Here is a 25,010-nt window from a genome sequence, read left to right on the forward strand (position 1 = left end):
CGTGTTGACAAATACATAGAGCAGGCCCTAGGGCCTACAAAACCAGCCCTACTCCCAACACAAAGTTGAAAGTTTTATAGGGCAGAACATTAAGACTCCTTCATAAATATGAAAATAGATTAATCAACTGGAAAAGATCTTTGAATAGGTTAGCTGAGAGCCATGACCACCACTCTGCCTTGCCCTCCCCTTGCATAGAAAGTGTAGTGACGTGGTCTGACCATGCAGTAAGTGCAAACAGCAATTATTCAAGTGTCTTAAACATTCTGGCAAGAAGCACCCCAGTCTTCAGGTCTGAGAAATAGCCATGCCCTTTATGGTCTCCTGGTCAGCTCCAGGTTCCATCCATTTTAGCTTATATGCCCCAGGAAAGGAAAGGAGACAGACCTGGGATAGGAGAAGAACCTGGGGTAATAGCTGCCTGCCAGTGCACACTAGAACTAGGAGTCCTCTGGTCCTGTCTGGGGAAGTCTGGGTGGGGGCCAGAGCTCCTTGCTGGATTTCAGAGGCTTGGTATTAGCTGTTTGCCCTAACTAGGAAGGTGTCTCACTGCTGCCTCACCTCATACATAGCCATTGGGCACTGGGAACCCCGAAGTTGAGCCTGGCTTGGCTTAGCCTGCCTGCTCTGTGGGCCCCAGGGAAGAGGCAAGGCTCTGCAGCAAGGGGGCCCTGTGGCTTCAGCTGAAGGTCAATCCCCAAGGTGAGGTGGGGGTTAACGCCCCTTACCCATCCAGCTCTCCCTGGGTTTTCAGGCCTATGCCTGAGACAGAAAAGGGGACTGGAGCCAAGTCTCTTGGCCTTTCTTCTACCTCCATCTCCTCAGGGGCACCTGCAAGGCATGGACTGGCCCCCTGAGACCTGGGCCCAAAACCGTTTTCTTCCTGGGGACTGGAGCAGTCCATGGCTTCATGGGCTGGAGCAGCTGGTAGGGCAGATGCTCGGAATGGTGGGATCTCCCTTACTCTGTACTTGTGACTACTGAGGCGTGGTAGGGGCCCATCAGATAGTGATTCTTCTCGGCCCACAAACGGACAAGCCTCTTGATGCAAGAACTCTGGTGAACTAGGCAAAGAACGCCACCGGCGAACAGGTGGGGCGAGGGGCTCCTGCCAATCAGCCATGGGCATAGTTCCAGGCCCTGGTGCATCCAGGTCAAATACCAAGGAGATGACAGACTTGCTGGGCAGGTCAAAGAACTTGACCTTGCCACCTTTGAGGTCCTGGCGAGCACTGAAAGGGTTGATTTTGGGGGCTCGGGCAGCATCACCTCGTTGTGGCTGGTAGTAGGGATCCAAGACATTCACTGTACGTGGGGGCTTACTGGAGAAGATGTCTGACTGGCTTCGAGACAGCCAGATAGTACGTCTTGGGCGTGGGGACTTGGGAGGGATCTTGTCATCCAGTAAGCTCAGTCGCTTCACCCCAGGTCCTTTCTCCAAGAGTCCTGAAGAATAGTGAGTCAAGTCAGTGTTACTCTCACTAGTCATAAAAAATAGAAGCAGCACTTCATACCACAAAGTGTCACCACTCAGGAAAGCAAAGTACGTTCTGTTGTCCCCATTGCACCAATGAGAAAACAGACTCAGAAGGGAGGCAATATGCCAGACCACAGCTCCAGGACTTTTTCAGTCATCCCCTGCTCCTTTGCCTTTCTTCTGGACATGGGATCCTGTAATCACAGCCCTAGAGGGAAATCCCCCTCCCCCCACCATCCTAATATCCTCCCTTGGGGTCAGGTTGGACAGTCTGGTCTAATCTCTTACCTTTGGCTGTGGACTGCAGCTTCCTGTCCCTTTCCAGCTCTTCCTCCTCTAGGCGGCTCAGAATTTCCTCCAAGATCTTCCCAATCTCCACAAAGGATGGGCGCAGTTTGGGGTCCATCTGTAGTCATCCACACCAGCCATTAGCCCTGCCCTCCCATCTTCCATCCCAAGGATGGCATTTGAGTCTGTCTGGCATCTTTTAAGATTCAGATGTGCATCTAAGAGTTCTTTTCTGAAGGCCCCAGACCACAAGAGTGAGTCCCAAAATTAAGGTCAGGGAAGATGCTATTGTCTAATACCCTCCCCTATCTCAGCAGCCTTTCTGTATATGTCTTATCCCCTTGTTTGGCAGAGAACCCTCCAAAAGGGTATGTTCACATTGGTTGATTCTATTCTTTGTTGAGTTCTGCAGCTAACATGTTTCTGGAAGCTACCTGGACAAGGCCCAGCTACCTCCTTAGTCATAACAGGTAGGTCCAACCCCAGAGCTATATAAAATAAAGGCTAACAAGAGCTTTTCTCACGGGTCTTGGACCAGCTGGACGCACAGTCCAACTAAAACCTGACCGGAGCTCCATCAATATCTAAGGCAAGGGGTGGTAGGTCTACACTACAAGCTGAGGACAGGATAATACAAAGCAATTTTCCTTTCCTTGGTCCAAGGCTCTGGACCAGAGTCTGGCAGGCCTAAAGGAAGGAATGTGGGCACTGTCACTCATCAGTGAAAAACAGGTCCCTGTGAGGCTAATTAGCAGCCTCTTTCTAAGGTCCTAACCAGGTGAACAGGGTTCAGCCAGCCCCAACCAAAGCCAGAGGAAAAAGATACTCACATTACAACAGTTGAAGGTGAGCTGCAGAAAGTCTGGGGGACAGTCTCCCACCATGTGCTGGAAAGCATCATAGTCCAGCCCGAAATTCTGTGGACGGGTATGGTGAGGAAAGACCAGGGGACATTGGTAGCCAGGTCATTAATCCCTCCACCCATCCTGGCCTGCTCAGGAGAGTGGGAACTGCCCCAGAGAAGTAACCACAGACTAAGTTCCAGCAACTCCACCCAAGAAAAAAACAATTCCATGGCCTCAAAAGCAGCCCCATCCCAGGGGCACTGATCCCATCCTGGAGCTCACCTCTGTTCGGGGAAGATAGTCTGGATCAGCCTGTATGCGGGCGATGATCTCACAGAGGATGATACCATAAGAGAACACGTCCGCCTGGTGGGAAGTGAGATCTCAGTTTCCCTCTCAATGGGGTGAGAGGTGGGGTTTCTGTCCCCCATGTCCACTAGCCCAGGCCTGGGCCCTATTGTCCATATTTCATTCAATTCATTCACTAGGCAGCTGACAGGTACCAGCCCTGTTTCTGGCACGAAGGATGTAGATCCTCACCCCATACATGAAGTGTGACTCAGGACACTTTCTGCTAAGAATGGATTCTACAGAGAACCAGACCTTGGGGTCCCCAGACTCACCTTTTCATTGTAGGGCTCATCTCGGAGAACCTCGGGTGCCATCCAGAAGGGTGAGCCCACCACAGCCAGCTTCTCACTCCCCATGCTGTGGGGTGAGATTACACGGAAAATGAGCTTGCCGCTGGCAGGTGCAATGAGATATCTGACCACTGGGAATTCCTCTCCCCCAAGGATGGGCACACACTAGAATTGACTGAATTTAGGGAGCTGAGGTTGGGCTGTGACCAAGTCCTGGCCGCTGAGAAGGAAGCTGGAGTCTTCCCTTTGCCTCAGTCCCTTCTGTGACCCCAGCACCCATTAAGGCTACCCACCTGACATCAGGGATCTTCTCAGCCAGGCCAAAGTCACCTACCACTGCAGAGTAACCATTCTCATCCCTCTTTATCAGGCAGTTCTAGGGTTCCCAAAAAAGAAGACAATGTGGCTCAGAAGTGGGACCAGCCAGCCATAGACTTTACCACCACCCCTCCCTGCCACAGGGCACCTTGTCCTCTGTTCCTTGGTGAAACCACACTCTTGGGCTGACCCCTGTGGTCAGACTTTGGGGCTCTGATAGCCATGTGAGATGAGTTAGGCCTGGATCTTTGGTGGCTGCCCTAGGATTATATCATGCTCCAAACAAATATTTACCTTACTTTCTATGTGCGAGGCATGGTTCTAAGTGTCAGAGATACCTCAATGAACAGAAACCCTTGTCCTCTTGGAGCTTACAATCTAGTGGAGGAAGACAGGCTATCATCAGGCCCCTGGCCTCCCTTCATCCTTCCCTCAGAACATAGAGACCCAAGCAAGGCCAGGTCTGATCTTGCCAAGTAATGTAAGCACAGGACAAGTGCCCAAGCCTACACCAACTTTCACTGCCCACAGGATCACAACCAACCTCTTCTCTGGCGTTAAAATTCCATGCCCTCTGGGACTTCCCTGGTGGCGCAGTGGTTAAGAATCTGCCTGCCAATGCAGGGGACATAGGTTCAATCCCTGGTCTGGGAAGATCCCAAATGCCGTGGAGCAACTAAACCTGTGAGCCACAACTACTGAGCCCACGTGCTGCAACTACTGAAGCCCATGCACCTAGAGCCCGTGCTCCGCAACAAGAGAAGCCACCGCAATGAGAAGCCCATGCACTGCAACGAAGAGTAGCCCCTGCTCGCCGCAACTAGAGAAAGCCCATGCAGAGCAACCAAGACCCAATGCAGCCAAAGAAAAAAATTCCATGATCTGGCTCTAACCAACCAGCTACCAACCTCCCCATGCCTTGGTGCCCCTATGTACACATCTTCATCCAAACTTGTAACAGACAAGCTTGATTTGGGAAGCCTGAACAGCCCCTTCAAACCTTTGTCTTTGCTTATACTGTTCCCTTCCATTTGGAATGTTCTTCCAGTTCTTTTTACTTCAGAAAATTTTGTGTGTTTTAAGACAAGCTTACCTTTCCAGTCCTGACCTCTCCAGCTCTCACCTTCATCACTCTCTCATCTCAACTCATTTAACCCCTCTGTGTCACTCCCTCTTACAGCCTATCAGAGGCCATCAGCTCCTCAGGAGCAAGTTCAGGTTTGGGCCTTCCTTCCTCACAGTATTCAATTCATGAGAGAGGCTCAGGACAAGCTCATTGAACAAATGCTGCTGTCTCCAGAGAAAGGATGACCCAAGTGACTTGAAAATAAGCACAAAGCAGCAACAAACTCTCCCCAAATAGCTGCATTCAAAATGGCCCTACACCACTCTGGCTCAGGAGGCAACTCATTCTCCCCACCTTCCTCCAGAGGTAGCAGGGAGCAGGGATCCTTGGCTCCCAGGGACATTTCTGGGGCCAGCAAGGCCCTATATCACCAAACCAGCCCTCCCCCTTCCTTGCCTTCGCGTCCAGTTGCCAAGGCATTGCCAAGTCACCTGCTTACTCCACATCAGGTACAAATTAGTCCCTTACTCTGGCTTTGATGTGATCACACTATTCTCTCTTTCCCTGAGTTGGAAGGGAAATGTGATTTCACGTAATGTGATTTCATTACATCCTCTCCTACCCTTGATTCCTGGCAGAAATAAGTGTCTCTGGCTTCTAAGCAGGACCGTCCTTGTGCTTGTCCTGGCTTTGGCCCTCCCATCAGTCCACTGGCTCAGCACTCCGCCACCCCCACCCCAGCTCCCTGACTTTACTGTCTGTGAGAAGACGGGCTCTAGGCCAGCTTGTCTATTAGACAGCCAAAGCCTAGGCTATTGGGCACTGGCTTGTGAGGCAGTGGCACCTCAGATCTATCACTTGTTTTTCTCCCCTCCTCCTCCTCTTTCACCAGCAACTCAGGTTCCTGTCTCCAAGGCTCAGTCTGAAGTCCGATTTACTATTTGCTTTATAGCCCTCAGAAACAACCCTGTTAAATTCAGCTTAGATTCAGCAAGTAAGGAACAGAACAGGACCACAGTATACTGCCTTTGTCAAAGCTGTTCAGTTTCTGCCCCATCTTCACATTCATGGAGACCTCTTGTTCACTCATTGTAAACCACCCATCCAGGAGGAACTGACTTCATAGTAGCTTCTCTGAGCAGCTAAGAAATGACTACAGCAGGGATGATCAGGGCCCTACAACATGGGGCAAGCCTGCCTAGCCCAGTCTGCCTCTGGTCTGGAGTGTGACCACTGCCTCTCTTAAAGCTTCTCCACAGCCAACAGCTGGGCATTAGAGCCAAAGACAGAGATGGGATACTGAAAACCAAAAGAGCAAACTTCAGGAGTTGGTATCTGAGGCGAGAAGGAAAATGGAGAGCAACTCTGACCAAGATTAGTTCCTATAGGGTTTTTCAATAAACTCCTGAGCCTGCCCTCAGTGGGGTCTAGGCTAGTGAAGTTTGGCTGGCAACACTTGCTGTTTTTAGTTCCTTATCTCCCATTCCTTCCTCACCTCAGCTTCTGCTGGAAGTATTCTCACTGAGGATCCCCATGAGTTCTATGGCATTAAGCTCAGTAGACAAAATCAGTCCTTATGTTACTTGATCTTGCTGCTGTTGACATTGCTGATTATTTTCTTCAGCATTTTTACATATGATTCAGGAATCATATTAGTACTGGGCATGCAGAGACTAAGCCGTTGTGGTCCTGGAGCTCACAGACTAGCCATTAGAGGCTAGTTACAGGCTATTCTTGTTCCTTTTGATTCTTCTCTCCTGGCTTCTGTGACACTATGGATTTCCTTCTCCACCTTTACACACTCCAATGCAGGCCCTAACCCACGAGGATGATGGTCTCAGGGTTCTATCTTGGGCCTACAGCTTGTGCTCTATTGTGGAGGCTATTCCACACTTCTAATTACCACCTCTGTGCTGATGACTCCCAAATGTATATCCTCGGCACTGACCTTTATCCTCAAGCTTCAACTTTGCACATCTCATCTATTTCTGGACATCTCCTCCTGGATCATTCACACTGAACTCCATTCATGCAAACCTGAACTCATCTTTTTTCCTCCAAAACTAAAACTCTAGCTATATTTTTATGTCAGCTGGCACTGCCATTTTCCACCCAGTTTGCTAAGCTAGAAACTTGAGATTCAGCCTAGACTTTTTACTCTTACTCCAAGTAATTTTAGCTTCTAAATGTTTTTCAAATTGGTCCCTCCCTCTTCATCCCCACTGCTATTACCCTAGTTCACATCCTCCCCTAAATACTGCAATATTCCAACTGGTCTCTGTGGCTTGGGCCAGGCTTGATCTCCATAATCCACCTTCCTCATTTCTGCCAGTATGATCTCTGTAAAATGCAAATCTGTGTTACTCCCCTACTTAAAAGCTGGCAATGACATATTGTATGATTCCATTATATGAAATGTCCAGAATAAGCAAATCCATAGAAACTGATAAAAGATTAGTGATTGCCAAATGCTAAAGGGAGAGGAGAACAGGGCATGGGGTTTTCCTTTTGGAGTGATGAAAAGTTTTGAAATTAGCTAGTGGTGATTACTGAATATACTAAAAACTATTGAAATGTATACTTTGCAACGGTGAATTTTATTTTATGTGAGTAATATCTCAAAAAAGCTGTTACTTTAAAAAAGTCACAATGGTTCTTCATTTCCTATCTAGAAGATAAAATCCAATTAGATAGTATATGGTCAGACTCCTCTCTTTTCAATTCTTATCCCCTACCACTTCAGCTTCACAGTCTGCACATCAGACCGTTTATGCCTCTATGCCTTTGTTTATGCAGTCTTGTCTGGTCTGGAATATAACCCCCCTCCATACATACAAGACTTACTAAGCAGAATTCAATTTTCAAGATTCAGCTCAGGCATCACCTTCTCCAAGAAGTCTTCTCTGTACCCTCAGGTTGGGTTAAATATCCTTTTTCAAAGCACCCTATGCTTCTCCTCTCTCTAACCTTAGCATTTGAGATATTATAATGAAAGTATCTGTTTCTATAGTCCCTTCCTATAGCTATAGACTGTAAGCTTTAGCAAAGCAGGGATGTCTTAAGAGGGAAGTGGCCTAGAGGAAGTGGCCTAGAGAATACTTCCTAGCCCTTGGGCAAAGGAAAGATTGTCTACTTCTGTCTGTGTGGTACCTTATGAATTATAAAATGTTTTTCATAAACATAATCCGAATGATTCAAACAGCATTGTCAGATGGGCAGACCTGAGATTTTTACATTTAAGATGAGAAAAGTGTAGTTTACAACTATAAGTGGTAAAGATGCAGGTCTTCTGATTCTAAAGAGATCCCTCCTAATGATTTTGGCCTCTCCAGAGGAACTGGCTAAAAAGCTTTCCACTAGAGAAAGCAAGGCCATGGCAGGAACAATGTAGTCTTAAGATAGCAAAAGGGGCCAGGGCCCATGGAGATGGCAGTACTGTTTGTGCAGGCAATACAATAAGACCCCTTCATCTGGGATGCTAGCCCCTACCTCCAACGTTGGTTAATCCAAGGGCACCTAGTGTAATGCTTGCATTTCTCACCCAACTTGGACATGGCCCCAGTACAAACTATTTGACTACAGAGTACAAAATATGAAGCTCAGACCACTGTGGGATTCTGAAGAAGCCAGACTAATTTTCAGGCTGTGTGGGATGCAAAGTCCACTAAATAGAGGATGAAGAATGCTTTATTCAAAAGTATACCTGGAATAAGCAGCAGACATAAGAAAGGCCCAGTCAGACTTCCGTGAGGCAACAGGTGACCTTTTCAGGTTCAAAGAGGAGCCCAGGCACTGCTGCTGCCTGGCTCCCGTTCTTCTTTGTCCTACTCCTATTATAATACATCACACCATAGCAGAGAGACTTACATGTTTGCCTCATCAAGGGCAGGGAATGATCCCATTCATCTCTGTATCTCTAACCTAGCACAGACACACAGAAAGAACTTAGCAAAAGTTTGTTATATGAAAGCCTGGATAGATGACTGAAGCTTCTTTCAAAAGCAGGTGAAAAGGCATACACTAATCATACATTCGACTCTCCATAATGGGGACTGAGCTGACAAAAGACTCAAAAGGTGGCCATGAATGCACTTCTGGAAGCCAACACAAATCCTTCAGAACTGGGCCAGAGTAGACACCTAAGAGCAGATCCTGAGGTCTCCTAGAACTGCTGCACATTCAGTATTGGCACTGAATAAAACCACCTGAGCGGAGAAATGCCAAGTCCATTTGTGAGTGTTAGCTCTAAGCTAAAGTTATTTCTATAACAACAAAAAAGGCTTTCCATGTGCCAACAACTCTCTCCACTTACCCCCAACAAATTCACTCCATAAACCCACTTAGAAAGAAAGTACTGATTCTACATCTCAAGAAGGGTTAAAAGTTTCTTTTCATACCACAGGGAGAGATCAGAGACTGAATTGCCCTCCTAAATGTCCCAGAGACGGTGGCAGTCCAAGTCTCGAAAGATTATCTGGTTTGCTGTAATGTGTCCCATCCCTTCCCTTCCCCTCCATCCCACCATGTGATCCCCTCTCTTTTCTATAATTCTTGGGAAATAATCTACTCACATATCTGTCTCTCCAACTTGACTAAGAGCCCATGGATGGTACAGATTGCATTCTAGTAATTTCTATGTTCTCTAGTAGCACAGTATAAATGGTTCCCAAAGGCTGTTGATGGTTCTCTTTATAAAAAATGACTACTTGGGCTTCCCTGGTGGCACAGTGGTTGAGAATCTGCCTGCTAATGCAGGGGACACAGGTTCGAGCCCTAGTCTGGGAAGATCCCACATGCCGCGGAGCAACTAGGCCCATGAACCACAACTACTGAGCCTGCGCATCTGGAGCCTGTGCTCTGCAACAAGAGAGGCCGCGATAGTGAGAAGCCTGCGCATCGCGATGAAGAGTGGCCCCCGCTTGCCACAACTAGAGAAAGCCCTCGCACAGAAATGAAGACTCAACACAGCCAAAAATAAATAAGTAAATAAATAAATTTTTTTTAAAGAATGACTACAGGGTGCCCTAATACACACTCTCTACCTCCCCCCAGCATTCAACTTTGTTTCTAATTCATGCTCTCTTCAGTCTCTGAAAATTGGCATTTTCTGTTCCTAGCTGTGGGGTATAGCCTAAGACCACAGCTAGATAGGCTTTTCACTCTAGTGGAATGGCCAGAGTGGATTCTTTGGAGTTAAAAAAAAAACCACAAAAAACCATTCCCACTCCCCAAAAAACCCAGCAACCAAGAAGAGAGGTATAATTCACACTCCTAGGGGAAATCCAAAAAGACTAGTGGTGCTTACCTGATCCTGGGCAGTAACAGTATTAAGCAGAAAGAAACTGCTCTCCCAGCTGCCCCTAAGAGCCAAGGCTCACGTACAGTTGTACCAGCCACTCCTAGCCTGTGTGTGGCTGTTGCCACTTCTTGATGGAGCTCAAGAACAGAATGTTTTTAAAGCCACACTGCATCCCACTTGCTTCTAAGTAAATCATCAGCATCGCAATAATTACAAAATTAGACAGAACAGCTATATCTGACAGACTCTTCACTCTTGAAAACAGTACTGCAGTAACTACTGATGTGTGAATCCTACAAAGGCAATACTGCTTTCAACAGGCACTCTGACTGGAAACCAGTGATCCTCTTTGCCGCCACCATAGGCTCAGGATCATTTGGAAAAAGGCATGTGCTTCTCTCTATCCCGGTTTACCTACCTGGAACACGCTCCTACTACTTTAAATCCTTCCTGTTAGCTCTGGCCTGAAAAGCCCGGACTGATCACTCCTATGAGGTCAATAGACTGGGGACACTCAGGACCCAAGAGCACTGAGGTCATTTAAAGAGGTGGGACAAAACTGGGTGTGGTACTCAAAGTCTCAGTTCTCAAGCAGATGTTTTGGCCTCTGTGCCATCAAGCACATTTTCTGAAAGAGGGCCAGGAAGCCTCTACTCTGACAGGCTCTATATGTTAGGTGCTAGGAATAAAAAGGTGAATATGAGCAGCACTTGAGAAACTCATGTGTTGGTGGGAGACACGGACACAATAGAACCATCAAATAATAGGAAGTGTACATGCTAAAAATAAGTAAACCTTTTATTGTCCTTAAAGAAATCAAACTCAGACCCAAGGTTGACAATAAGGAGATAATTTGGAAATTTCAAAGCCCTACTCTGTCCCTTTAGACTTCTCCCTTGGGCTTCTCATTCTTATGGTCACCGTCACCATCACACAGGTCTCCTGGATGGGGCTGCTCTGGTCTAGGTGGGGACACACCACCTTCTCCTTAATCTCTGCAACACTATGAAGATAAAACATTTGGACAAAACTTTACCAAAAGCTCAGAGATGATAAAAAGGGCAATGAAGTTTTTCTTCAACTTGAGATTCCCTAGAGTATACTTCCCAGCCTGTCTCCAGGTTGCAAAGTCATTTGTTCTCCCCATCCCCTAAAGTTCAGACCCAAGAAAGTACAGCCCAGTGATACCAGGGAGTTCTTCCTCCTAAATTCCTAGTTTCTCATCTCAAGCCAACTGACATGGGAATACCCACTCCCTATTAGGAAAACCAAAGGATAGTGGTCTTACCCTATAGTTCCAAAAAGGTTAGTCATTTTTACAATACATACACTATGACAATCCCAGACAGAATCATACTTGGACACTAGCACAATGGGACAAAGTGTTTTGGGGGCACTGAAGAGAATATGATGAGTTCTTAGGAACTCATTGGTAGTGGAGAACTTTCCTCCAGAAAGCCTAGCTACCCTAGCCTAGTGATCTTTCCTTTGACTGAAAACCTACAGTCTATAGCTAAACACTCAATTATAAAATGCTATGAACTATTTTTCAGTTATTTTCCAACAAGACTACCTCTGGTCAGAAATTATCTTTTTCAAATATCCCTTCATTCATGGTACCAGGCACCAGAGACACTCATGTAGGTGTACAGGAAATATCTGTGTGACTGACAGATAACTTGTCATGACCTCCCTCCACCTTAGAAGAAATGATGCTCTCTGAGTAGGAAGCAACAATTTGATTTTTTTAATTTTAATTTAATTAATTTATTTTTGGCTGCGTTGGCTCTTCGTTGCTGCACGCAGGCTTTCTCTAGTTGCAATGAGCTGGGGCTACTCTTCGTTGTGGTGCGTGGGCTTCTCATTGTGGTGGCTTCTCTTGTTGCAGAGCATGGGCTCTAGGCACGCAGGCTTCAGTAGTTGTGGCACAAGGGCTCAGTAGTTGTGGCTCACGGGCTCTAGAGTGCAGGCTCAGTAGTTGTGGCGCACAGGCTTAGTTGCTCCGTGGCATGTGGGATCCTTCCGGACCAGGGCTCGAACCTGTGTCCCCTGCCTTGGCAGGCGGATTCTTAACCACTGCGCCACGAGGGAAGCCCCAGCAATTTGATTTTAGTTGCATGCCTAAGGTGAGAGTATACTACCAACTTAAGGCAGTATCTAAGTTGATACAACCCCACCCATTTGCCTGGAAAAAGTGCAGTTTTCTAAGTTTTGAGTTTCTAAAACATTCTAAGGAAGGAGAAAAGTCTGATGAAAGGAAATGATACCACCTTCCAGGTCCCAGCTGTCCAACTGTCCAGTCCTTGCTTATACCAATGAAGATAAAGGACTCCTCACAACTAGGTCTCAGCTGGTCACCAGATTCCACCTGCCACTCTTATTGCTCCTTTAGTAACAGTGCAGCTGACTACAAATGGCCCTGCCACACCTAGGGGCCCTACAAGCACCTCCTCAAAGCTATTTTCTGTGTAGTACTCACAAACCAATGGCCAGGGTCCCTTGGGGACAGTACTGCTGTTTGGAACACCAGAACCATTCTAATGTGAGGGAGCCAGGGACTCACTGCTCTAGGCCTTATTGGCTCTGAGAGCACAGCCTGCTTTTGTTCCCTTTGCAAACTTTTTCTTATAACAGGCTCCCATACCCCTCATCCATGACAGAAGAGCTGTAGGAGTATGTGTATGCATGTGCGTGTGTGTGCATATGTTTGTGTTGAGGGTGCAGAATGAAATAAGAGCTATTCTTGGGCAGGTACAAAACTTCTATAATACCCCCCTAGAAGACTTTAAATCAGCTCTTGGACAGAAGTTATATTAGATGATTTATAGTTCCCATATCAATGATCAAACAGTACTATTTATATAAGCCTTGTCACGTGATGTCCTGCGCTACTTGGCCCTGAGGTGTCTGCCTTGTAGTATGGCCAACTTCCTCTAAAAGCAACTCTTTTCTAACCTGGTCACACAGCAATTTGGACAGCAAGAGAATACTACAGAGACCAGCTGACGCCAAAGAGGAACTGGCAGGATGGCAGAAACTCAATCACACAGAAAGAAAATGGGTCAGTACATTATGGCTTTCAAAACCTACACTCAAGTGACTAAAAATCACAGAACTCCTGCTGGAGGCCATGGTAGAGGATACTAAGAGACGGGCTCCCACATTGCCTTGACTGCTGTCACTCCTGTAGGGCAAGAACCTCTTAAGTGTCCTCATGCCATCTACTCCTGCAACACACATTCAGGACCTGAAGCCAAGAGTGAAGGTTCTCAAGATGTATGTGTTGCCAGACTCAGCAATGAAAGGTACCTACCCGCTGTGAGCCGAGATTGGCTTTCTAAGGACTAGCTGTACATAGTAATAAGTTGTATCCTCTGTGATTGAATGCTGAATTTATAAGAGATCTCCATCATTCTCAAGCACATTAATGACTGTTTTCTTAACACAATTTTCTTGGTAATGGAAGACAGTGTCTCAAAGAGTAGTGCATGTAAAGCCTTCGTACCTTAGATGTGAGGTCCCGATGGAAAATGCCTTTGAAGTGAAGGTAGCTGAGGCCCACTGCTATGTCATAAGCCAGTTTCACCCTCACAGTCCAGGGCAAATGCAGGTTACTGTCTAGCAACTGTTCCAGGTTTCCAGAGTTGATATACTGCAAAACAGAAGGAAAACCCAGCTACCATTTGTCAGGAATGCTTAGGGTGGTGGTGAAACCACTAAAGAGTAGACACCTAGAAGATAGAGACTGTATTTTTCTTTTGAAGTTACTGAGGGCTTATTCTGCATCCAGGCACTATGGTAGGTGCTGCACCTTCCTTTGAGAAGATCACAATCTATTAAGGGATATAGACAAACAATATAATGTAGTAAATGCTAAAAGATGGCTTTGTACAGGTACGGCAGCACTGTGCAACACAGAGGATAAAGTTACTAACTCAGTCTAGGCATGTCAGAGAAAGCTGCATAAAGGAAATAAAGGAGTCCAAAGGATGACTTGGGGGAGCAGGAAAGAAAGTCCACACAGAGGGAGCTGCATATGTAAAATTATAGGTGAAGAGCATGGTGTATTCAGGAAACTAATTTACTCGATATGGCCAGAGTGCATGAGAGAAGAGGCAGGTGAGGCTGATATGCTTTGCTAAGGTATATGGACTTTATCCTGTCTATAAGGAACAAAAGAAGCCTTTTAAGCAAAAGAGCAACATGTTCATATTTGTTTTTTAAAGAAAAGATTATTTTAGCAATGGTATGATAGATGGATTAGAGTGGAGAATACAGAGAAGGGAAAATAGGTTAGGAGATTATTGCGATAATCCTGGTGAAAGAAGAATGCCTGAGTTAAGGAAATAGTTGAGGCACTGGAATAGAGCAAGATTCAAGATTTAGATGGCAAAGTCAAAAAAAACTTGATGAATGCTGGATGGGGGATAAGGGCAATGAAAAGCTCCTAGGTTGATCGCAGGCTACTGGTCCCTGGGTGCCATTATTAAATATCCAGAATACAGGGAGAGGAGCAGGTTTTTAGAAGAGGCAATGTTAAAAGATAGTGAGTTCAAGTAGGACTTGTTGGGTTTAAGGGCATGTGGAGATGTCCTATAGAGAGTCAGTTTGAAGTTTAGGAGCAAAGTCTGGGCTAGAGACTAACATTTAGGAGGCAATGACATTGAGCTGAAGTAGTCACTGAGGCTAAGGAATGTATGGAACTGCCCAGGGGTTAACATGTAAGGTGGGAAATTACCAGAATCCCAAGCAACTGTAGCATTTAAAGGAGCAGGCAGAGGAGGAAGAAGCAAGCAAGAATGTCACCACAGAAGACAAAGGAGGAAAACATTCCAAAGAGGAAATGACCAATAGTATCAAATGCTATAGATCAAGTAAGATGAGCCTGAAAAGTGTCTACTGAATTTGCAACTGAGAAGTCACTGGCAACCATGGCCAGAGCAGTTACAGTAAAGTGGTTAAGACCAGAGTAAGATCAAAGTGAATTGAGGTGTGAGTAGGAGATAAGGCTAAGGGGAAACGACATGAAGATGTATACTTTCAAGAAATTTGGGTGTTTGTCATTCCTACATACCCATGAAGAGCTGCTTTGCCCTTTTTTTTTAAGAGCAAATAAGCCTATTTATATAGAGTTAATAAATAATAATAACAAAAATAGCAGCAGCAGCTGCAGCTAATATTTATTTACTTGGTACTTGCTTTGTGCCAGGCACTACTCTGAGAACTTTCCATTAATTACATCATTTAATCTTCATATAACCCTAAGGTAAGTGTACTATTATTCTCATTTTACAAAAGGCATTTAGAGGTTAAGCAGCTTGCTCAAGGTTACCCAATTATTAAGCAGCAGAGCCAGGGTTCCAACTCTGGCAGTCTAGCTCCAGAGTTCATGATCTACCCCTACACTACACTGGAGAGCCATGGTGTCTGGGTACAGAGAGCCTCATGCAGAATAGGAGCTCAAAATTTTTTGCCGATTAAATTCATGAACTTATTCAAACCTTACATGATGTATTATCTGCCTCCTCTTTCCAAGGGAGAAAAAGGGGAAAATTCCTCTAAGCCTAAAATTAAGCTCTTAATACCTTTTTGGAGTGGGGGTGATATTGAATTTACAAAAGACTAGGGAACCTAATGGGAGAGAAGGCAAAAATTCTGAATTTTAGGGACTTCCCTGGTGGCGCAGTGGATAAGACTCCACACTCCCAATGCAGGGGGCCCGGGTTCTATCCCTGGTCAAGGAACTAGATCCCACGTGCCTGCCGCAACTAAGAGTTTGCATGCCACAGCTAAGGAGTCCGTGAGCTGCAACTAAGGAGCTCTGGAGTCACAACTAAGGAGTCCACATGCTGCAACTAAGGAGCCTGCGAGCCACAACTGAGGAGACCTGGAGCCACAACTAAGGAGCCCGCCTGCCACAACTAAGACCCAGTGCAACCAAATAAATAAATATATGTGTAGGGCTTCCCTGGTGGCACAGTGGTTGAGAGTCCGCCTGCCAATGCAGGGGACACGGGTTCATGCCCCAGTCCGGGAGGATCCCACATGCTGCGGAGTGGCTGGGCCCGTGAGCCATGGCTGCTGAGCCTGCGCGTCCGGAGCCTGTGCTCCCCAACAGGAGAGGCCACACGGTGAGAGGCCCGTATACCGCAAAAAGAAAAAAAAAAAAAAATATATATATATATATATATGTGTGTGTGTGTGTGTATGTGTGTGTGTGTGTATATATATATATATATATATATATATATATATACATACATACACACACACACACATTTTTAAATCTGAATTTTAGTCCAAGTCTGCCTCAACAGCCATTTTACTTTGGACAAATCAACTAATAAGGCTACCCTTCAGTTTTCCCACATAAAAAGTAGGTATGATAATCCATGATCCATATTACTCACAATGTTATTATAAGAATCGAATACAAATACATGAAAGTGCTAAGAAAAAAATATAAGTTCCATATAATGAGATTTTCTGATGTGGTAACATAGCACCAAAAAGAACCAGTTGGGGGCAGCACGATGCAGCACTTCAGATCCTTGGATGAAGTGGATCAGGTTTGGCAAGGCAGAGAGAATGGCTAAAAATACGTCAAACTTCTCAAAAGGGAAACCTGTTGATCTGCTTCATCTTGCTTGATAATCTAGCTTTGGAAATCTCAAAACGAGGTATAACGACAGCATTAGCATAGTGCCCTCATCTCTTCACTCTAGTTGAATCTGTTCACAGTTTACGTCTGAGGTGCTCATTTGCTAAAATGAAACTGAACTTGCAAATTCCAAGCTATATGGGGGCAATGAAGCTAACAGCTAAACATGCAGACAAATTTCTTTAGCTCTGAGAGTGAAAAAGATATGAAGAAGTGGTGGTTCACTTGTTTGGCGTGGTGACAGTGTGACATGGAAGGCCTGACTTTGGGAGCCACTCAGGCTTCCTACTGAGGGCCACGCAGAAAGGACTGGTGAAAAGCCTGTATGTGCATTCTCTGTGGGCCAGGCTAAGCCAGGACTCTTGATTCTGGTTCAGAGAAACACATGTTTATTACTCTGTCCAGTCATGTCTCTGAAAGCCTGAGAAATCCACAGACCAAGCCACAGGGTGGAGAGCAGAGGAGAGAGGCGAGACAAGGTGAGGAACCACACTGGCTAGTAGGCTCTGACTTTTCCTGGCAAGATGGAAAAAGCACAAACCAGATCCAGAGAGGGAAACCAAATGGAATTTATTTTTACAACCCACTTCTCTTGCCTGCCTTCGGTGAATACTTTGGTGGAGCTGATAAGCCTCTGGGCCCTCAGAAACCACAACTTCTCAATGTCTCAAGACCTTTGCATGTATGAGGAAAGAAAGTTTGAGATCTGCCAAGAAGGAAGATTTCTAAGTTGCTACACTGTGTGCCCATTAGTCGGAACGTCCACTTCCCTATAAGCAGCTCCCTGTGCAGACTCGGCTGGTGTGTTCTCTGAACAAATCCCTCTGTGGGAAGCAGAGGCAAGAACAACTGTTCCAGCACATTCAGCTTTCCGGGTTGGGGATAACAGCTGCTTTGCTTTCATTTTCTTCCAGACCACTCCCTTGGGAGCTCTACAAAACAACCTAAGGCACTGGCAACACATTTAAATACCTACTACAGAGAGAAGATTTCATAATTTTATTGTTGTTCTTTTAAAATTTCAAGTTCAGAAAACTATAATATCAGCCAATCAAATGTGTTAAAGGTACTTCAATACCTTTAAGTGACTGTTCCCCAAATTTACTTACACCAAAACCTCCTCTTCATGGTCTAATAAAGTGTTAGAGTTTCTGCCATTTCATTTGTATTTGATACTTGATTTCATTAAAGACTCTTTTCTTAGAAGGCACTCAGTAAACAAATGTGTGTTTGGTGACTAAACAATATTACTATGTATGTAAGAAATCATATGCCAACACCCTAGAAAATCATCAAAGGGACGGGTAAGTGGACACTTAATTCTCCACTCAGGAATATCAATTCAGGGAATTCCCTTGCTGCCCAGGGGCACTTTCATTGCCATGGGCCCAGGTTCAATCCCTGGTCGCTGGGGAACTAAGATCCCGCAAGCCTCACGGTGTGGCCAAAAAAAAAAAAAGGAACATCAATTCAGGTTATTTCTACAAAGATTTATTGAGCACTCTTCCCATTCCTGTCACCCCCATATGAGAGTAAGAACCTATCCATTTACATCAACATTATATCTCCCAGTGATTGGAAGAGTCCCATCCACATAGTAAATGTAGGTATGTAAACACTCAGTTTACACCTTAAAGAAGTTCAATGAAAGACACATAGGTAAGTAAATAATACTAATAACCCTTTAGCAGAGGTAAATACTTGGGTATGAAAGTAGATACTGAGGAGTTTAGAAAGTTTCAGAGAAAAAGTAACACCTGGGTTGGATCCTAAAAAGATAGTTAAGAGTTGTCTAGGTTGAGAGTATGGTTCTTCCCACATACACCCTATAGGCTCTGATGGTACCACTCAGACACAGACAGACACATAAACATGCCCATACAAAGAATATTCTGGAGCAGGACTAGGCAATACTTACCTCTCCCCGAAGTAACATTCACTACACCCAGGGCTCCTGTTCTCAATTCTTGCTGATTCTGATCATAACCTCACCCAATCATAAACAGTCAGAAGACCAAGGCAAATGGCTACCTTTTTTTTTTTAACTTTGAATTATCAATATACTGATATCTGTAATCAAACAAACATCTATGAACAGTGGTTCAAAGACATATTCAGAGAGGTTCTGAAGAAAACATCAACTGTAAGAATTATTATACCTTTTTGATGAATCTACCCAAATAGCCTAGAGCTAAGGCACTTACCCAAGGCAGATAAATGTGCTGCCATCCAACTAACAGGGATCATTTGCTGCCACTTAATTAGCACAGTTGTCCTGAGGTAGACCCATTCATCTATCCATCCACCTACACAAACATTGAAAACCTACTACATAAAAACATAAAACTAAGTGGGGCCAGTCCCTGCCCTTAGTTCACAGTCTAGTCTAGTTGAGTTCACAGTCCAGTAGAGATGACATATAATCAACTAACAATTTTTTTTCATACAGGACAATGATGAGACATGCTTCACAGAAATATCATTCTAACAGTAATGTAAAAACTGTATGGAAAGGTCAAGAATTGAGGCTGGGGGGCTTCCCTGGTGGCGCAGTGGTTGGGAGTCCGCCTGCTGATGCAGGGGACACGGGTTCGTGCCCCGGTCCAGGAAGATCCCACATGCCGCCGAGTGGCTGGGCCCGTGAGCCATGGCCGCTGAGCCTGCGCGTCCGAAGCCTGTGCTCCGCAACAGGAGAGGCCACAACAGTGAGGGGCCCACGTACCGCAAAAAAAAAAAAAAAAAAATTGAGGCTGGAAGAACAGTTAGAAGGCTTCTGGAATCATCCAGGTGAGAAGTAACAAATGCCTGAGAAAGACAATGGCAGCAAGAATGGAAAGGAGGTTAATACCTAGAGATATCTCAGAGGTAGAACCAATATGATTTGGTATTTAATCAAAGGCAGGGAATAATGAAAAGAGATACGGTATACAAAGTATGTCTAGCACAGTGCTCAGCTGACAGTACACAACTCATTCTCCCCACTATCAATATCTAATCATCATCATCCCTCCCCTTGGTTACGCCATTAGCTTTCTAACTAGTCTTCTTTTCCCCTTCTTACATCTTGAACAGACTTAGCTCTCATTCCAATCAATTTTCCTTAATACAGCCAAGATTAACCTTCTAAAATACCAACCTGAAGCCACTCCCTTGTTAAAATTATTCACTGATGCCCTATTACTCTTAGGATAAAATCCACAATCCTTAGCATGGCACACAAAGTCTTTCACTCCTGCTTATAAGGGTCTGACCCCTGCTTACTTGCACGTTTGTGCACATTGCTGGTCCCTTTACCTGGAATACCTTCCCCCACATAGGCCTGGCTAATCATTCATTGAGGATTCAGTTCTGTTTCCTGGAAGCCCATATGTAGGGTTGGGAGTAAAAAAGACATTCTATGCAAAAGGAACACAAAGATAAAGTGCAGAGATTAGTAGTCATTCCTTTTTGTTTTTCTTTCCCTGCGTAAAGTGTAAGTAGGGGAGAAGGGATAAAGCTAAAAAGTAAAGCTGGTCAGTAAATTATAGTGGTGAAGCCCACATACTGCAGAGTTAGACTGCCTAGGACTGAATCTCACCTCTGACTAGTTGTGTGACCCTGGGTTGGTTACTCTTTAATATTCATCTACAAAATGGGAATAATAATAGAACCTAATCCATAGAATTATGAAGATTTAATGAACTAATGTATAAAATGCTTAGAACAATGTCAAAGGAAGTTCTCAATGTTAGTTGTTATTATTGCTATTATTATTATATTTATTGTTAGTGTAAAAGTTCTGGAACACCAAGATGAAACATCTATAGCTAATTTAGCAGATCATGGGGACCACTAAAGGTTTATAGGTAAAGGTATAATATAATCTATTGTGTATTGAACTATGTCTCCCAAAAAGATAGGCTCAATTCCTAACCCCTGGTACCTGTGAATGTGACCTTATTTGAAAATAAGGTCTTTGCAGATGTAATCAAGTAAGATGAGGTCCCATTGGAGTAAGGTGGATCCTTAATCCAATATCTTAACAAAAAGAGGAGAGGAGATACAGACATACAAGGAGAATGTCATGTATCGATGGAGGCAAAGATTTGAGTGATGCATCTGTAAGCCAAGGAACACCAAGAGAGACTAGGAAGAAGCAAGGCAGGATCTTCCCCTAGAGCCTTCAGAGAAAGCAAGACCCTGCCAACCTTTGATTTCAGACTTCTAGCTTTCAGAACTATGAGGGAATAAATTTCTGTCTTTATAAGCCACTCACATTGTGGTGCTTTGTTAGGGCAGCCCTAGGAAACTAATACAGGACCAAAACTACATTTCAGAAAGCCCATGGTGGTAGCAGGATAGAGGAGGAGCTAGAGGGAGGTTTGAAGGGTACTGCATCATCCAGATGAGAGATGACCAAACGCCTGACTTAGAATGCTACCATAGGTATGAAAAAGTGGGCTAGAGTTAGAACAAGCAGAGGTAGAATCTAAAGGATTTAGCAACTTAATGGTAGATACGAGAACTGAGGAAAAAGAGTCAGAGGCAACTCAGAGATTCCAAATAGATGTGTTGAGAGAAACAACGGGAAGAGATCCTACAATCTTATATACCAAAAGTAGTCAGAAGCTCATCAGAAACCAGCATCAATGCCAAATAGCCAAATCAGTGGCTTGTCAAACCTCTTCTCTGGATGGGCCCTCTGCAGAGGAGGGCCTGGGCCCCGACCTAGTTTTCACTGAAGCCCAACAATGCCATTGTGCTGGCCACTGTATATTTGTTGGTTGGCTCCAAACACAAAGGCTAGCAGACATCCCATCCTGCTGGCTTGGTTTAAAGAAGAAAAGAAAGCTTTGTTACTGCCCTGGGTAATTCCAGGACAGGCATCCCAAGAGCGCCCTGTGGGAGGCTCATGCTCCAAAGGAGCCTCCTGTTCTCAGCTCGAGGTTCCACAGCCACTACAAGTGCACATCCACACATCTGCCAAGGCCTGAGTTTGCCACGGTTCAGCCTCCACTCCAGGAGGTCCACCGGGACCTGCCTGACTCAGTCAGTAGTAATGAACTGATTCAAAGAGAAAGGGAACCCAAAATGTGTTTCAGAATATTTAAATGTTTCACTCTCTCTGCCTTCATATATGTTTACTGCCCAGAATACTCTTCTTCCCCTTCACAGCTTTGCTAATTCTTATTCATCCTTCTAAACCCAGCTTGAGTCTCTTATTTTGGAAACCATTTCCTGATACCCCATCCCATACTTTGTGCCACTTTGGCCCCCTGTATGTATTTCTACTATTGTTATCATATTGTACTATAACCTTGATGGCAGGGACCAGATCTTTCTCAACTTTGTAAGCCCAGTATCCAGTGACACAAACAATAAATTGTTGAATTAACAAATGAATAAGTACATTTAAATAAACAGAGGCAGATTTTAAGTTCCCTCTTTTATTTGAAGCCCTCCCAATTCTGTCATTAATGTAACTTAAAATCAAAAAGAGAAATGTGCTTTGAGAGGAATTTTCTGATAAATATCATGCAAAACAAACATTTAATAATGCTTACTATATGGCAGATACTATGGTAGCAATGAATTTAAAGCAAAATACAAAACAGTGTGTTTGGCCACTCGGCAATATGAAATTTTGAGGATCCTTTGACACTCTGTCAGCAGATTCCTTAAAATGTCAGAAGCACATGGACTTAAAAAATATATCTAAGATCTCCTTCTGAGAATTATAGAGGGTATTTCTTTTATCAGTAGCTGAAAGCCAAGTAGAAGAGGCCATAAAGATATCGCCCCCTCTTTCCTCACACTTCCCACAGACACTTAGCATAACCCATTCACCACTTTAAGAACATGTTGTTGGGCTTCCCTGGTGGCGCAGTGGTTGAGAGTCCGCCTGCCGATGCAGGGGATGCGGGTTCGTGCCCCGGTCCGGGAAGATCCCATGTGCCGTGAAGCGGCTGGGCCCGTGAGCCATGGCTGCTGAGCCTGCGTGTCCGGAGCCTGTGCTCCGCAACAGAAGAGGCCACAACAGTGAGAGGCCCGCATATCACACACACACACACACAAAAAGAACATGTTTGTTTAACGCACCTGAAGTAGTAAGAGTGTTTTTCTATGCACATAAACTACTATAAACAACAAAATGACTGTTTACCCACAAGATTCAAAAAAGTATGACTGGGACATCCTGGTGGTCCAGTGGTTAAGAATCCACCTTCCAATGCAGGGGACACAGGTTCGATCCCTGGTCGGGGAACTAAGATCCCACATGCCGAAGGACAACTAAGCCCTGCGCCACAACTACTGAGCCCACGTGCCACAACTAGACAGCCCATGCACCACAACTAAAGACCCTGCATACCACAATGAAAGACCCCGCATACCGCAACAAAGATCCTGTGTGCCCCAACTAAGACCCAACACAGACAAAAACAAAAAAAAGGAATGACTAAGCTTTTCCCACAGATTTTTAATTCTTACAGCAAACATCTCAAAATCAAAATCAAATTTGTTTAAATAAACATTAAAAGATAAATCTGTAAAACAAATCTTCTCAAAGAAATGAACTAAGATAACAATAAGACTATTTTCTTTGCCCCATAAAGCTCTACTAGCAATCAATGGTTCCAGACATGATTTATGATCAGCCCAGGGCTCCTGACTACTCCATCCAGCTTGCTTTCCTATCCCCAAATCCGTAATATCTCTACCAGCAACATGGCTATTAAGGTCATGTTTAAAAGCATTCTTCCCTCCAGCTTGCTACCCCACATCTACTACAACCCCACATCCTCCAGCTTCAGACAGGAACCTCTGACATTCACCTGGTGATTGGGCTCAGAGTGAACAAAGCAATCTATTAAGGAAGACAACACATCCTGCCTCCCCTTAGCAGATCTCAGGAGTAAGGGCTTGACAGTGGACAAAATGAAAATGGAAACCAAAAGAGGTTAAGTTTCTAATTAAGGTGATTTATATCAAAGGAGACTCTGTCCTCAAATAAGCTAATCATTTCTTCTACCTCTTCTGCCCATATCAACACACCACTTGGTCTCCGGGTAAGGAAGAAGTCAAGCAAAAGTTAGAGGCAACTATAAGCTCAAATGGTATCTTCTAGTGGCAAACAGTAGGTAGGGGGGTAGAAAGGGAGGAAAGGTTTCCAATTTGCTATGTGGAAGACAACTTCCCAACCCAATAGTCATGCCAAGTACAGGCAGAAATCTCCTCTGAAGGCTAAGGGTCAGATAGGTAACTAATTACCCGCAAGTTCACAAAAATTCACAAAGACTAGTTGGAGTTATCGAAGGAAGGGGTGGGAACAGAGGACTCAGCCAGTTCTGGTTCTACTGCTGAGAAAACAGACTTGAGGTCTGGTGTATACATAAATATCTACAGCTGTAAGGAAAAAGAGAGCGCCTTTTCTTTGGTTTCAGACCATCTCAAGTGTCAGAATGATGTGCCCCCTGTAATTCCCTGGCGGTCCAGTGGTTAGGACTCTGCAGTTCCACTGCGGGGGGCATGGGTTCGATTCCTGGTTGGGGAACTAAGATCCTGCATACTGCACGACCAAAAAAAAAAAAAGAGAGAGAGAGAGAGAGAGTAAATGAGAAAAATCAGATGATAAATCTTAAGTCTGGATTTATTTTACCATGTTCCAAATTATCTTTCCTCTATCAGCCACTGGACTCTCTGGGAAGCAGCTAATGCTGGTCTAAGGCCAACTCTCAATTCAAACAAAGCAGCAGATCTGGATGTCATGTCACTCAGAAGCGTTCTAGGGATGCTAAATTCTAAAACATTTTTCTAAACGACTAAAGGCAGAGAATGACCATAGCACTGAATTCTAAACCCTTTCCAAATAAATTCAGAAAGTCCTAACACACAATTAACTTCATTTCTTGAGTTCACTGAGAAGAGGTTCAATGCCATTCCTAGATCAGTGTCTAGCAGAATAAGCCCCAATAAATACTAATTGAATTAATGAACAAATTAAGTGTCCCTAACTATCTATCTACATATAGAAATTCCTTCTACACTCTCCATGAATCAGCTCTCATCAGCTACCTCAGTCCTTAGACCTTAGACCAGAAAGCTCTTGCCCAAGGAAGGGCTTTAAGATGTAGTGATGTGTTATCCCTGAAAAGCTCAAATGCTGAGTCTGGTCTTTTGTAGCGAAGAGACTATGCCGATTACAGTGTTATGTTAAAAAAAAAAAAAAGGGGGCTTCCCTGGTGGCGCAGTGGTTGAGAGTCCGCCTGCCGATGCAGGGGACACGGGTTCGTGCCCCGGTCCGGGAGGATCCCACATGCCGCGTAGCGGCTAGGCCCGTGAGCTGTGGCCCCTGAGCCTGCGCATCCGGAGCCTGTGCTCCACAACGGGAGAGGCCACAACAGTGAGAGGCCCGCGTACAGCAAAAAAAAAAATCCC

General features: G+C 44.8%; 1 protein-coding gene across 1 annotated transcript in view; it reads right to left on the reverse strand.

The window, feature by feature from the left end:
• Positions 1–724: 724 nt before the first annotated feature.
• TESK2 (testis associated actin remodelling kinase 2) overlaps positions 725–25,010 on the reverse strand; it is a 101,286-nt gene continuing 77,000 nt past the window's right edge. Inside the window, exons 4-10 of the mRNA XM_065890310.1 lie at positions 13,440–13,586; positions 3,545–3,627; positions 3,234–3,318; positions 2,893–2,976; positions 2,596–2,682; positions 1,766–1,883; positions 725–1,446 (exon numbers count right to left, since the gene is read on the reverse strand). Coding sequence (XP_065746382.1) covers positions 725–1,446; positions 1,766–1,883; positions 2,596–2,682; positions 2,893–2,976; positions 3,234–3,318; positions 3,545–3,627; positions 13,440–13,586 — 1,326 coding nt within the window. The remainder of the gene's footprint in view (positions 1,447–1,765; positions 1,884–2,595; positions 2,683–2,892; positions 2,977–3,233; positions 3,319–3,544; positions 3,628–13,439; positions 13,587–25,010) is intronic.

This window comes from Phocoena phocoena, chromosome 1, assembly GCF_963924675.1.
Source record: "Phocoena phocoena chromosome 1, mPhoPho1.1, whole genome shotgun sequence".
NCBI classification, from domain to species: Eukaryota; Metazoa; Chordata; class Mammalia; order Artiodactyla; family Phocoenidae; genus Phocoena; species Phocoena phocoena.